Source organism: Urocampus carinirostris, chromosome 16, assembly GCF_059441175.1.
Source record: "Urocampus carinirostris isolate Australia breed hairy pipefish chromosome 16, RoL_Ucar_1.0, whole genome shotgun sequence".
NCBI lineage: Eukaryota > Metazoa > Chordata > Actinopteri > Syngnathiformes > Syngnathidae > Urocampus > Urocampus carinirostris.
This window is the reverse complement of record NC_142364.1, coordinates 24291985-24304661: the sequence shown is the minus strand read 5'-3', so window position 1 is coordinate 24304661 and position 12677 is coordinate 24291985. Positions and strand designations below refer to the sequence as shown.

Genomic DNA, 12677 nt, shown 5'->3' with positions numbered 1-12677 from the left:
CAGGTCCCAATTTATAGCATCAGCCGATTAAAATAGAGAACCAATCAAATAATAAAGGGATTTTTGAAGTCACCTTAACATGAGAATGCTTTTTAATGGCGTTCCGCAGTTGCATTCATCTGTAGCAGATTAATGGGGTGAAACCAGTTGTGCGTTTTCCCAGAAACAGCTTTAAAAAAAAACACTGCCAGTTGCCGTGGCAACAGAAAATTGATAGTTGGCGGGGCATATGTATGATTTGATTGCATTTTCTGGGAAACACAGACACTGAAAACGCACGTTTATACTCTTTGTATTTATTTCTATTGTGCAAGGTTAAGGTTATAAATAACTGGCAATAGGATAACACATTCAATAGTGTTTGTGATAGTAAGTTGTATTTTACAAGCATGTGATGATTCCGATTTTGATTTTATCAATCTAAGGTGGAATAAGAGAATAGCTGAAATTTAGTACCCGATGTTAATTAACACTAACTTCAAATGACAATATACAGTTGCAATACATCTATAACAAAAGAAGAATCTAGCAAATCGTGTTGCATAGTTTGCATTTAAGCAACTAACAATAAGAACTGTTATAATCAATGCTACAAAAATTGTAAATTTTGCTGTCGTCCAGAAAGGAATTAGGACCTTCCACAGTGATGAGCCTGTTTTAGACACACAGAAAAACAGACAATATTTTTACAATTTCATTACAATAAATAACTTTCTCGTGGTTACCTCTGCGTGAACTTTGGAGAAGTTGGTGTGAGCGTAGAGAAGCACGGCAATGTCCTTGTGTCCTGCCTCCAAGGCAATGGACAAGGCTGTGCTGTCATCCTTCAGACAAAATAAAAGAAAGCCGTGGTGAGTTTAATAAACTACACTCTGCTACCATCTGGCGTGTCCTCCTTGTAACAGCTTGTTAGGTTGGCCATCATCTTTCATTGCAAATATTTCTATTTTATAGGTAGGTAACGGATAACAAGATTGAATTGTGATGAGATATTTTAAGTAGAAATATCACTATTTTAACTTGATGCAAACAGGGTATGATACAAAAGTTAATGATCGTAGGTGGGGTTGTAATATTGAAATGTGTCACTGCAATGCATGTACTATACTGTATAGCGCGGTCACCAATCTTGAGAAGTCGACAGTTTGATGCATATTGAAACTGACAACGTATAATGGTGCTATTATGTTGTTACTACGTTGTTACCAGGTTGTAATTATTATAGGTTAAAATGGGCTCAGTCAACCACTAAAACATCATGCCAGTTCAAGATCAAATTTCCTGGAAAATCACAAATGACTTATCACTGGTGGGTTATTTACAGTACCTGTAAATAACTCAGGTGTTCTTTGGGGACGAGTTGATGCCTGCTGGCACCACGTTGGATTCCCCTGTTGTAAAGTCCTGGTCGTGTGAGTTTTCAGCTATAACCTTTTTATTGTTTTAGTCATTGTATAGCTTCTTCGTTCATTAAGTGGTAACAAATTAATTTTAAGATTATAAATTGAATATAGTTATTCTCTTATTTCCTTCACTTGTTGTCTCAGTCTATCTATTATTTAGTTTTATACAGTCTCCACGCTATTGGTGTTCTGATTTACTGTTGGGATGGAGGCCTCGAGGCGTCTGGTGAAAGTAGCCGACAATGAAATTCACTATTTCTATTATTGATTTTTGATGACAACCTTGACTTATTGTTTTAGCCCTAATACAATGAGTCCAGGATGTCATCTTAGGACTAATAAGTACCCCCTGGCGTACAATACTAAATGTTTGGCTTGTCGCTTATTCCAACTGGACTTAAGTATCACTTGTATTATACAGTATTTTTTTTTATATAAGTCACAGTTTTTTTCATAGTTTGGCCTGGGGGTGCGACTTATCCCATGGTGGGACTTATCTATCTGTTATCTGCAACGCTTATCCTCACGAGGTTCGCGGGGGTGCTTGAGTTCTTCCCAGCCCTCTTTGGGCAGTGGGCAGAGGACACCCTGAGCCAGTCGGTGTGACTTAAGTGTGAAATTATTAACACATTATTATATAATATCCCATGTTATTTTCACACGAAAGCACAAGAGGGCGCTCTAGGCCTGTGTTGATGATTTCACCGTTGAAACATGAATATTTCACTGGATTTAATGATTTCGAGGGAAAATTATAGTTTGGTGACCTTTTTATCATGTTCTTTATGCTAGAGTTATTTGAAACACACTTAAAATGTCACGTCGTTACTGACATTACCAAGCATATAAGTCATGTAACCTTATGTTACCTGTATTCAGCCTGTTCTCTATTTGATTTTTTTTTTTTATTTTGGTGTTGCATTTCATAAAGTACGTTTCCCCCAAATACGACTTGTATACTCATACCGTAAAATTCGGACTATAGGGGCGCACCTAATTATAAGTCGCACCCAATACATTTGTAAAGGAAAAAACATTTTGTACATACATCAGCCGCCTGGCGGGCCGCTGGACTTTTGATGAACAAATACGTGTTATGCCACATATTATTGGAAAGCATAAACTCTTGGGATTCAAGATAGGATGACCATTTCAAAATATATTCATCAGAGAAACATCAAGGTCAGTCTGAAACAACATAACCGAAAGCTAAGGCTAAGGTAACTCCTCATTACTTCCCCTGGCCACCTTTGACTTATTTGAGTGTCCACGCAAATGCTTCGTTTTATCAAGGACAATCCATAGAATCCAACCGTGTCAAATATTAACTCCAAAACGCGATAATGCGGACAAAAAAATAAGCCTAAACATATCTGCTTCTTTGGATGTTTCTTCTTGTAATCCATTCGTTTCGCCACATTATTTCCGTTTACAAATAAACAGACTTGTAAAATTATTCCCCTTATGGTAGTTTGCCTTCCCATTTCGATCGACAACTTTTCCATGATGAGGGTCTGTCCATGCTAGTTTTATTCATGTACAAAGCGCGAAGCTTCATGAAACTTGCATCTTACTCGACACATATTCCACGTGTCTCACTCCTACCTTTACTGCTCGGTCATTAAAAAAAATGCATGAATTAGTCGCATCATCGGATAAGCCACAGGGTTAGAAGCTCGGGAAAAAAAGTAGCGGCTTAAAGTCCAATTTTTTTTTCCTTTATTAATTCTGCATAATTTTGGCTTTTTGGCTTTGATTTTAAATTCGGAGCGATTTAAAATTTCAAAATATATGGTAATTGGCGGGCAGCACGGCGGAGCAGTGGTTAGCGCTTGTGCGGCACAGTTCTGAGGTCATGAGATCGAACCCCCTATGTGGAGTTTGCATGTTCTCCCCTTGCTTGCGTGGGTTTCTCCCGGGCACTCCGGTTTCCTCCCACATTCCAAAAACATGCATATCAGGTTAATTGGCCGGTCCGGATTGTCCCTAGGTGTCAATGAGCGAGTGGATGGTTGTCTGTCTCTGTGTGCCCTGCGACTGGCTGGCAACCAGTTCAGGGTGTCCCCTGCCCGTTGCCCGAAGATAGCTGGGATGGGCTCCAGCACCCCTGCAACCCTACTGAGGATAAGCGGTGCAGATAATGGATGGATGGACGGATGGTAATTGGCATTTTTTGGTGTTTTTGGCACTCACACTGTCCATGAGTGTGGCGTCACACTGGGGCTGGTCCAGCAGCAGCTTCACCAAATCGACATGGCCGTGTTCGCTGGCGCACATCAGTGCCGTAGAGCCCTCGTCGTCCTGCGCGTTGACTACTGCGCCGCGGGACAGCAGCGCCCGCGCCATCTCCGTGCGGCCGTGGCTCACTGCCAGCATCAGCGCCGTCTGCCCGGCCTGAATTGTTCATCCACAAAAAAAGCCAGATAACTCACATGAAGTCCTCAAAATAAAACAAAATGATAAAAAGTTGACCGACATGGGTTGCTTTGGCATTAATGTCTCCACTATCAAATAGCTGCTCCACCACGTCCATGTCCTCCGGCCGGTCCACGGCGGCGAGTGCAGCCAACATGATGGGCGTGTACCCGGCTTTGTTTTGCTTGTTGGTGTCACAAACGTCTGCAGAAGGCAGCTCATTAGCAACATAATATTCACTAAAAATCATGTATGGGGAGGTTCGTGTCTGGTTAGGCACAATCAGATTTGCAAGGAAATGAACTTGCATCTTCATCATTTAATTTGCAGAAAGCAACACATAAACTAGCATAGAAAAATAACTTGATGTCTTACCTTAACTTATAAATGCATCAATAGATAGGTAATAAACAGATAGGTGAACAATGAAAAAGAAGTCCATGCATCAGGAAAAAAATTACAGCATGACCTGACTTGCTGTTACCTTGCTATTACAATCACTAAATCTATTGTTTGGGGCAAAGGTGTGCATCAAATCAAAATCATTTGACTCACTATCGCCCTCTGCCACGAGGTAAGAAAATTGCATGCCTCACTCTGCATCTGCATATCGTTAGAACGGTATTACTTTACATAGTAATTGTATGGCCTTTGCAGTCCTTGGAGAAAGAACTTTAACACTGAATAAATATAAACATTTAATGTATTTTTATGTTTTAATATTCCATGATGTAAGATGAGGCACAGCTTTACCTGCCTCCTCCGACTGGACGCTCTGCTCATTAAGTATTCACAATGAGTAAATGTTTAAAAATTTGACTATTAAAAAACAACGTCAAAATTCTTCATCCAAATATTATTGTAAATTGTAAAGGTTAACCAAAAATACATTTATATTCCAATGCAAGCAAATATTTTATTTTAATTATTGCAAAGGTGCATCTTTTATATTTGACTCAAACTGTAAGATTTAAATATTTGGTGTTGGGAATGTAAATTCTGAATATTTAGAAAATGTGTGATCCCCAAATTATTTCAACATTAAAAATAAAATAAAAAATAAAAAAGATTAATCTAATCTTTGATTAATCAGCAAATTAAACGATGTTTTCCTGTCACTGGTGGCCTTTTCAAATTGAAAGACTGCATTAACTCCAGGGCTTTAGATGCAGTTTCATTTTGGACGTTTTCAAATCAATTATGATTAGAAAAGAAAACAAAAGGTTGAGGAACCATTGGTGTAATCGAAAAATTGAAGCTGCCATTTCAGGGAATTTTAGACGCTTCCTTCTTGGGGTTTCTTCAGATTTTTTTCTGTTGTAAACAGTTGTGCTCTTCGTATACTTTATAGGAATTGTACTAAATTGACACGGCAGCGACTGAATGTTACTTTTTGTTTTGGTGTCTGCGTACAGCATGCCAGAAACTTTGACAAAAATGCATTAACGCATTAATTTAACCTTTACTTACCACTGCATAAAAGAGTGACTGGGCGACTTTCAATTTAAATTAGAAGTTTAGGTCCTGGTTTAGTTAACCAACTTCAGACACTAAATTTGTCATTCCTTGGACTTTATTCAACACCACAAAGCTATAAACGCGAAACGATAACCCCTTTTTCTCGGACAAGTCCAAATAAAAGGTTGACGGGCAAGACCTACCAGCGTCCAGAAGTTTTTGGACCACCCCGAAGTTCGAGTGTGACACGCTGTAGTGAAGTGCCGTGTTGCCATTTGCGTCAGCCATGTTGGCAACGTGCCGTAGAAGCGAGGGCGAGATGACACGGAAACCTGACAAGTAGTCCTCCACGGACTCGACAGAGGCGGACTTAGGGCTGGACACGGAAAACCACTCCTGCTGGACTGTCTGCAGGCAGTCACGCTGCAGAGGAGTTCTCAGTCAAATACATGCTTGTTTTGTTTTAAGGCGATTCAACAAACTAACTTAAGATCAAAATCCCACAGATCTGAGTCTCTGTCATGTGTACATGATTAGAGGGCATCAATTAGGCTTACTCTCAGAGTACTCCATCATCCAAATCCCATGGCCCAGATTTTTCAAACTGACCCACTTGTCACTTATAAATTCTTTAGTATTTATAAACCTACCAGTTCTCTGCTAGGTAAGCGCTTGCCGTCACTCAGGTGCGTCTTCAAAGCCTGGCAAGCAGACATCATCTTCTCACTAAACTTGCACCTGAACACAAAGACCAACATTGTGAATTTCCTACTGGTATAATTAGGGCTCGGTGACCTTTTGGGGCGTAGGGGGCCCGCCCCGAGGATGGGATGTTGATAGTCCGAGCCTCGCCTGGGTCATACCTAAGACTTATAACATTGGTACCCAATGCCTCCCTCAGCATTATGGGTTGGAATTGGGGGGTTTGGTCACCTAATAACTCCCAACGAGATGTTGCAACACATTTAACATTTATTTTTGTTGACATTTAAGATATTTGCTGCAATTGCTCTCTACTTTTTCACTGGTGCGAATATCTTTTTTAGTTGGTTGCTCAGTAGAAGATTTGTTGTCACCCTTATTTGTGTAGAACAGTGGTCACCAACCTTTATAAAGCTGTTTTGTGACTGATTAGTACAAAGGTCTACCAGTCTTATATGCATCCTTAAAATATTAATTTAGCATGTTGTTAGCGTGTTGTTATTATTATGTTATCACCAAAAAGTCATTAATAGAAGTAATGTTAACATAGGCTCGGTCCACCACTAAAACATTCGTTTTGTATAAAGAGGACTGAGTGATGTTTATATTTAAATTAGAGGCTAATTGAAAAGAAAATAAATCATTTATTTAAAGACACTGATAATGTCAATGATATCTCAGGCCAGTTAGAAATAAACCACTGGTGAGCTTCTTTCAGAACCGGTCCGCAGCTACTCAGGTATTCTTCGGGTTCTCCCTGGTCAGTACCAGGTCAATGACCCCTAGTGTAGAGGGAACCTTATACATTTGCATTGTGTGACCTGATTTTATTTTGTTTACCAGCAAAAACTGTGCACTTGGCTGCATTTGCAAGTAAATTAATGTAGGTCACAGTGTAAAGCCTTGAGGTGACAATTACAAATCCGCAATGCAGTGTAAAATAATCATATTTCTCTGACTTTTAGCCGTTACCTTACTCGTAACTCATAATCTTACTGGTTTGCATGCACAAAAGTGCCCCCTGAGCTCAACTGCAGTCCTACCTCTTTGTGATTTGGGATTTTGCTGGGCCTTTGAGTACTTTGCTGGTTATCACACTTTTGGCCCGTCTTGCTGGTGCTGGATCCACTGGAACTTCCCGTGACTTCCTGATCGGGCCTCGGTCCACTTCGTCATTGTTATCAGTAGCAGTGAGCTTGTGAGCTGGGTTCAACCTTCATGAAATTATATTTTTGATAAATGAATGTCAAAGATGATAGAAATTCTGGACTTTAAAACATCCACTGATTTTGTTTAAGTCAGGTAAAGATCATTTATATCACTATTAAAAGGATTATAAGTATAAACGATGTAAAATGTGTCTACCCGCTGGTTGCCTTCATGAACTTCATGTTTTTCCTGGTGTTGCTGCAGCCTTGCTCGCTGTTTTCCTTCTTCAAGGTTTTGCGTGGGCCACCGAAAATAGTTGATCCATCTTTACAAAAAATAAATTCAAGTCAGACAACTTCATTATTTACTACTAACCCTGTTGCTGTTATAAATCATATAACGTAGCCACTGGGTCATATTTACAACCTATAGTCTGCTTTTCTATCGAGGTATGACTGATGCGACACCGGCGACTATTTTTTCCTATGTCCACGTACATTTCTGAGGCTTCGCCCATAGATCTTTCGATGCTTTTATTTTTATTCTAAATCACAGACATGCATTGTGAAGGACAACATCTGCTCTTGCACTACTTCTCGCTCCTGACCAAGTTCATTTTTAGAGTCTAGACCACAAATTGCTGTGCGGCAAAAGGACTTCCAAAACCAGATAACATTCCAAACATTGTGAGTGTCTCAGAGGCAGCGACTTTCCTCTTAAACTGAAAGGGTACGTTTAAGTCAAGCGTGAGAACGTGAATAAGGTTCACCTGCACAAGAAGCATTTTAAATCTATTTGAAATTGTACCTATATTTTAAAAGCAATGCTGAGTTGATTACCTCTCATGGAAGATAAAGTCTGTTGTTCTAACAGCTGTATCATTCCTTTCACGTCAAAGTCGTATCCATCCTCCTGACAGGAGTTACAGGAGTCTGCTGGTAGTTGAATATTTCTGTTGGCTGTAGCAGAGAAAAAGACAAAATAGACGTTTTGAATGGAAACTGAAAAAAATGTACCGCAAAATTTGGACTATAAGGCGCACCTGATTACAAGTATAAGCCGCACCCCATGCATTTTTAAAGCGAACAAAAAACAGTTTGTACATACATAGGGGGTGTACATACTACACAGAAATCATTTTAATAATATATTGTACCTTAACCCCTTAACATTCCAACGCCGTGGGCCGCCGGACTTTTGTTAAACAAATACTTGTCTGTATGATGTCACCAGTCACTGAAATATTTCATGCCACATATCATTGGGAAGCTTAAACTCTTTAAATTCAAGCTATGAGGGCCATTTTAAAATATACTCTTCAGAGAAACATCACTATTAGTCTGAAACAAGATACCCAAAACTATAAGGCCGAGGAAACTCACCATTACTTCCACTGGCCATCTTCCACTTCTTTGAATGTCCGCAAAAATGGCTTTGTTAGATCAAGGACAATCCATAGAATCCAACCGTGTAAATTATTTACTCCAAAACACATGATAATACCGACAGATGAAGAGAATCCCCCATAAACATTTGTGCTTCGTTGGAGGCTGCTATTTGTAATCTGTTTGTTTTGCCACATTATTTCAGCTTCCCGTGGTAGTTAGTGGTCCCCATTCGATTGACACATTTTACATGATGAGGGTCAGTTCATGCTAGTTTTATTCATGCACAAAGCGTGATGTTACATTAAACTTGCGTCTTCCTCAACACATTCTCACTTATTTTACGTATCTCACTCTTACCTTTACTGCTCGGGGGCCCCTGGCGGTCGTTAGAAAAAAGGCATTATTTAGCCGCATCATTTCGTAAATTGAAATCTTGGGGGAAAAAAGTTTGGGCTTATAGTCTGAATTTGACTGTGGATGATATTTTGTGGCATATTTAAGAGTAAATTTAATGCCTGCAAATTTAGGGTAAGCGTCAATTTTGATCCAGCAAATTTGAATCACATCTAAAGTTACTGTGGCCAAGAATACAAAAGATTAAATTCTGTCCTTTTGTAATCCTCAAAAAAATAATAATCAAGTTAGATTATTCTTAATAATTAATGTCAAGCAAATCTCAAGTCTTAAGATTAGCAAACTAACTCAGACTTTATTGAAGTTGTCTAATTTGGAGTTCCCCACCTGATTCCTGCAGGTTATCGATTTCCCCATCCTTTAACATTCATAATTCCTATTATCTGTTCGGAAGCCTGTTGACAATTCTGATCTCTTAAATCATGTCTGTTCAGGGGTGGAAACCGACTATGACCCAGGAAGACCAGAATATTGAAACCTGAGGTGCTATCTATATTAGCAACTAACACACAACGTTTTAAGGTGGTGAATAGTCTGCAGTGCACTACCTGAATCTAGAGGTTCTCCTTGAGTGGATGCTTTGTTCCTGGCTAGTTGTGGACGGATGTTTGTTTGCTCAACTAGGCCCTCGGTTTGGAGACAGCTTTGCGTCTTAGGTACTACTGACAGCTTTTCTATCTGGCTTTCAACATTGCTCTGATACAACTCGATTTTTAGTCCAGCTGCACCATTCGAACCAGACAGATCCCGTACCCTCCCCTCCCCAACCCCAATGCTTCTGGTGTTCACCGGATCAGGTAGTTGGGATGGTCCAGAGGCCATATTTTGAGTTTTTAAGCCAACAAGGAAATTGTCATGAATGCTCAAGAATCCTATACCGATGTCTCGGGTATTTGGCCTAGGAACAAATCCTTCCAGGGGGCTGGTTTCTACACCAATTGTGCGCGTCTTTGGGATGCATTTGACATCTTTCAGTCCTTTACCGACTGACACGGTCCTGGTCGTGGCGGCCTTAGAGGTGTTAGTATGTTTGTGCTGGCTTCTGAGGACGGTATTTGTGCTGGAGTCTGTGCTGATGGCATGTCTTGTGTTTGTGAAACGAGACACGGAGCTGGATGCTGCGTTGGTACGCTGAGCTGTCATCTGTGGTAATGTAGCAAGTCCAAGACCTTTGACTGGATCTGTTACTGTGCCTTGAGAAACCATGTCCTTTGCTTTGCAGATGATCACATTCACTGAGCAGTCTCCACATGCAACTGACTTTAATTCCTTGCGCTCCTGCCATGGTCCTTCTGTGTTGCTCTCCGCATCACTCCGGTTCACCTCGACTCTGAATCCTAAAGAGTTGGTTGAAATATGGACCCCCACTCCCTTATCTTTTGTTTCTCCACGCTCTCTGACATCCCAGCGGCTCATGGCAAGATCTGGCCCAATGCTGACAGTATTCAACTCAGGGCCACAGCATGCAGTTGCCACATTTTTCACTTGTATAGCCTTTCCTGTGCTGGCGTCTTTGAGCTCGGTGTGGTTGCCCACACCTCTGTTTGTTATGTCAGGCCTCGCCTGGGTGCTGCAACTTGCAACCAATGGCCTGGCGCAGGAGGCTTTGTCCACTCTGTTTCTAGATTCCGCAGCTTGAAGCTCCAGTTTCAGTCGGTTCATTTCAGCCTGAAGAGTGGATTCTTTTAACTCTGCCTCCAAGTGAAAGTTTTTCTCTTTTAAAGCAGTGATGATTTGTTGCTGCTCTCGAATTTCTGCTTCTAATTCATCACTATGTCCAGTTTGAAAATGTGTTTTGTTGGAACTGTAGTTGGGATGTTTGTTGGCCTCTTCATCAACTGCTTCATCATTATTTTGGCAATTTCTTTCTTGCCATGCTGGATAATGTCCAGTCTTGATGGCTTGTTCAAGTGCCAGCATCTCCTCATCTAAGTTTCTGAAATCATGGCAATCCCTCTCCCCATTAGCCTGCAGATCTTCCTCAGTACTCTGTTTTGGGTCTTTATTCTGGATCTTTAGTTGAGAAACTAGTTTGTTCCTTTCCTCCTGAAGGACGGAGATTTTTACCTTGAGTAAGGGGATGATTTTGACTTGTTCTTCTAGCTCCCTTAGTTTCTGCAGAGCCACTACAATTTGATCCCGGACATTCAGCAACTGCGTTGGGCCAACGCTCGAGACAGGGGTGCTCCTTCCGGATCCCTGTGGGCTTGATTGGAGGCAGCCTGTGCTACCTCTGCTCCCCAGGGAGGGGCTAACTTTATGCATATCGCTACTCGTGTTAGGACACCTTCCACCATTGCTGTTGTTGTTATCATAAGCCCTCAAACCAGTGAATCGAGAGACTGAACCAGGAGAGCTCACACCTCCAAAGCTTGCAAGGCGGCGGCGAACGCCAAGAGAGTTGCTAGTGGCTTCCTGTTCCAGATTTAAGTGTTGCTCTGCAGTTGTCTGCTCCAACCAAGTATTTTGTTTGTGGAAAGAAGCAGCCCGCGAAACAGGTGAAGACTTTGATTCTCCGTTGCGATCCGATCCTTCAATTCTGGAGAAATGCCTGTCGATGGTGGACCCATGTGGCGGAGGAAGAGGAGGTCGACCCAGAAGTCGGGTGTCATCCGTGCTGGAGGATGACAGGGAGTCCACAGAATGGCTAGATGAAATGCTGCTCTGCGTTTTTTCTTCATTTCCAATGGCCACACGAGGCCTCCTCTTTACACTTAAACGCTTAATATTGATGCTGTTTTGGAGACTCTTGAAGAAGTCCTGTAGACTGCCGTGAAAGTTCTCCAGGTATTTCGAACACCTAAAGTGAAAAAGCTCTATAGTTAGACTCTTGCAAAATAAAACAGTAAGTGGTGTAAAAAATTAGGCTTCGTGCGCGGTCAAGACTTACGGTACCTTGATACTCCTCACCCTCTCTGCTTAAAATGATTATTTTAAATCTTTTGCAATGCTTTTGACCATCCTGTCAAATTGGCCGTCCCACACGAAAAGGAGGGACATCAGGAGGTTAGGCCATCCTGCACAGACTGTTTTTAGGAAGAACTATTCCCAAAATGTCATGTTTTGCTACATGGACTGGAGTTACTCTATAATTACTGCTCAAATTTCCCTTTAACTGCCAGCTGCTTCTATTGGCTCTTGTCTTTTCTCCAGACATTTTTTTTTCACGAAAGTTGGAGGAGTTCTTACTTAGCTGTTAACTTCATAAAAAATGTGCACTTGAACAGATATTGGCTTGAACACTCGAAAGCCAGTCAAAAAAAGCAATCATTGTTACCTTAACCATTGCTGAAGCCGACGTCGCTCTTTGCAAAGAGATTTTTTTTAACAGCTCATTCTCTTACAACTGTATACACTGAGAGCCATGTATTGCAATCCAATGTAGTCACGTACTCTTCTTGATTGATCACCATTGTGCAGTTCAAGTGCATCTCACTTTCAAGCTCAGTGCCTCTCTGTCTCTCTTACTTATACACAAGCGTAGGGCATTCTGCAGATGAATGCAGCAAAGCGAACAGTGCTTACATAAAGGAAATGCTACACTATGATTGACTTAGCACTTTCCGAACACCAGTGGTGGCAGGTATTGTACCTCATAATTTTTGTCTCTACTTAGTAATTTATTCGATGTAACCGTTGACTAATTTACTGATGGTCTGCTTTTACTCTTCTCCCCAACATCAATAAACAAATGCTGTCCTTTGTACTCCTTACCTAATTTGAACAAAAACATCATTGCATTTGATCT

At 41.0% G+C, this 12677-nt stretch overlaps 2 protein-coding genes across 4 annotated transcripts in view; one reads left to right on the top strand and one right to left on the bottom strand.

Annotated features, from left to right (window-relative positions):
* Positions 1-12677, top strand: part of mzt2b (mitotic spindle organizing protein 2B) — a 30967-nt gene that overhangs the window by 10283 nt on the left and 8007 nt on the right. The gene's annotated exons all lie outside the window — the stretch shown is intronic.
* On the bottom strand, positions 301-12342 carry LOC148350774 (KN motif and ankyrin repeat domain-containing protein 1-like). The gene is made up of 11 exons (XM_088319966.1): positions 12323-12342; positions 9478-11729; positions 7967-8086; positions 7344-7452; positions 7022-7192; positions 5927-6014; positions 5480-5699; positions 3880-4022; positions 3597-3797; positions 726-824; positions 301-652 (listed from the first exon to the last, which is right to left on the bottom strand). Exons 1-11 carry the CDS (start codon positions 12340-12342, stop codon positions 629-631), a joined length of 3447 nt encoding a protein of 1148 aa, XP_088176092.1. The 3' UTR covers positions 301-628.

Excerpts from the sequence above, each read along its gene's own strand:
- LOC148350774 (XM_088319966.1), bottom strand. The coding sequence starts at position 12,342 with ATGGTGATCAATCAAGAAGA. Across the intron at positions 8,087-9,477 it reads AGGAGAACCTCTAGATTCAG|CCAACAGAAATATTCAACTA; the intron begins GTAGTGCACTGC and ends TCTCTGCTACAG. Across the intron at positions 653-725 it reads TCTCCAAAGTTCACGCAGAG|GCTCATCACTGTGGAAGGTC; the intron begins GTAACCACGAGA and ends TGTCTAAAACAG.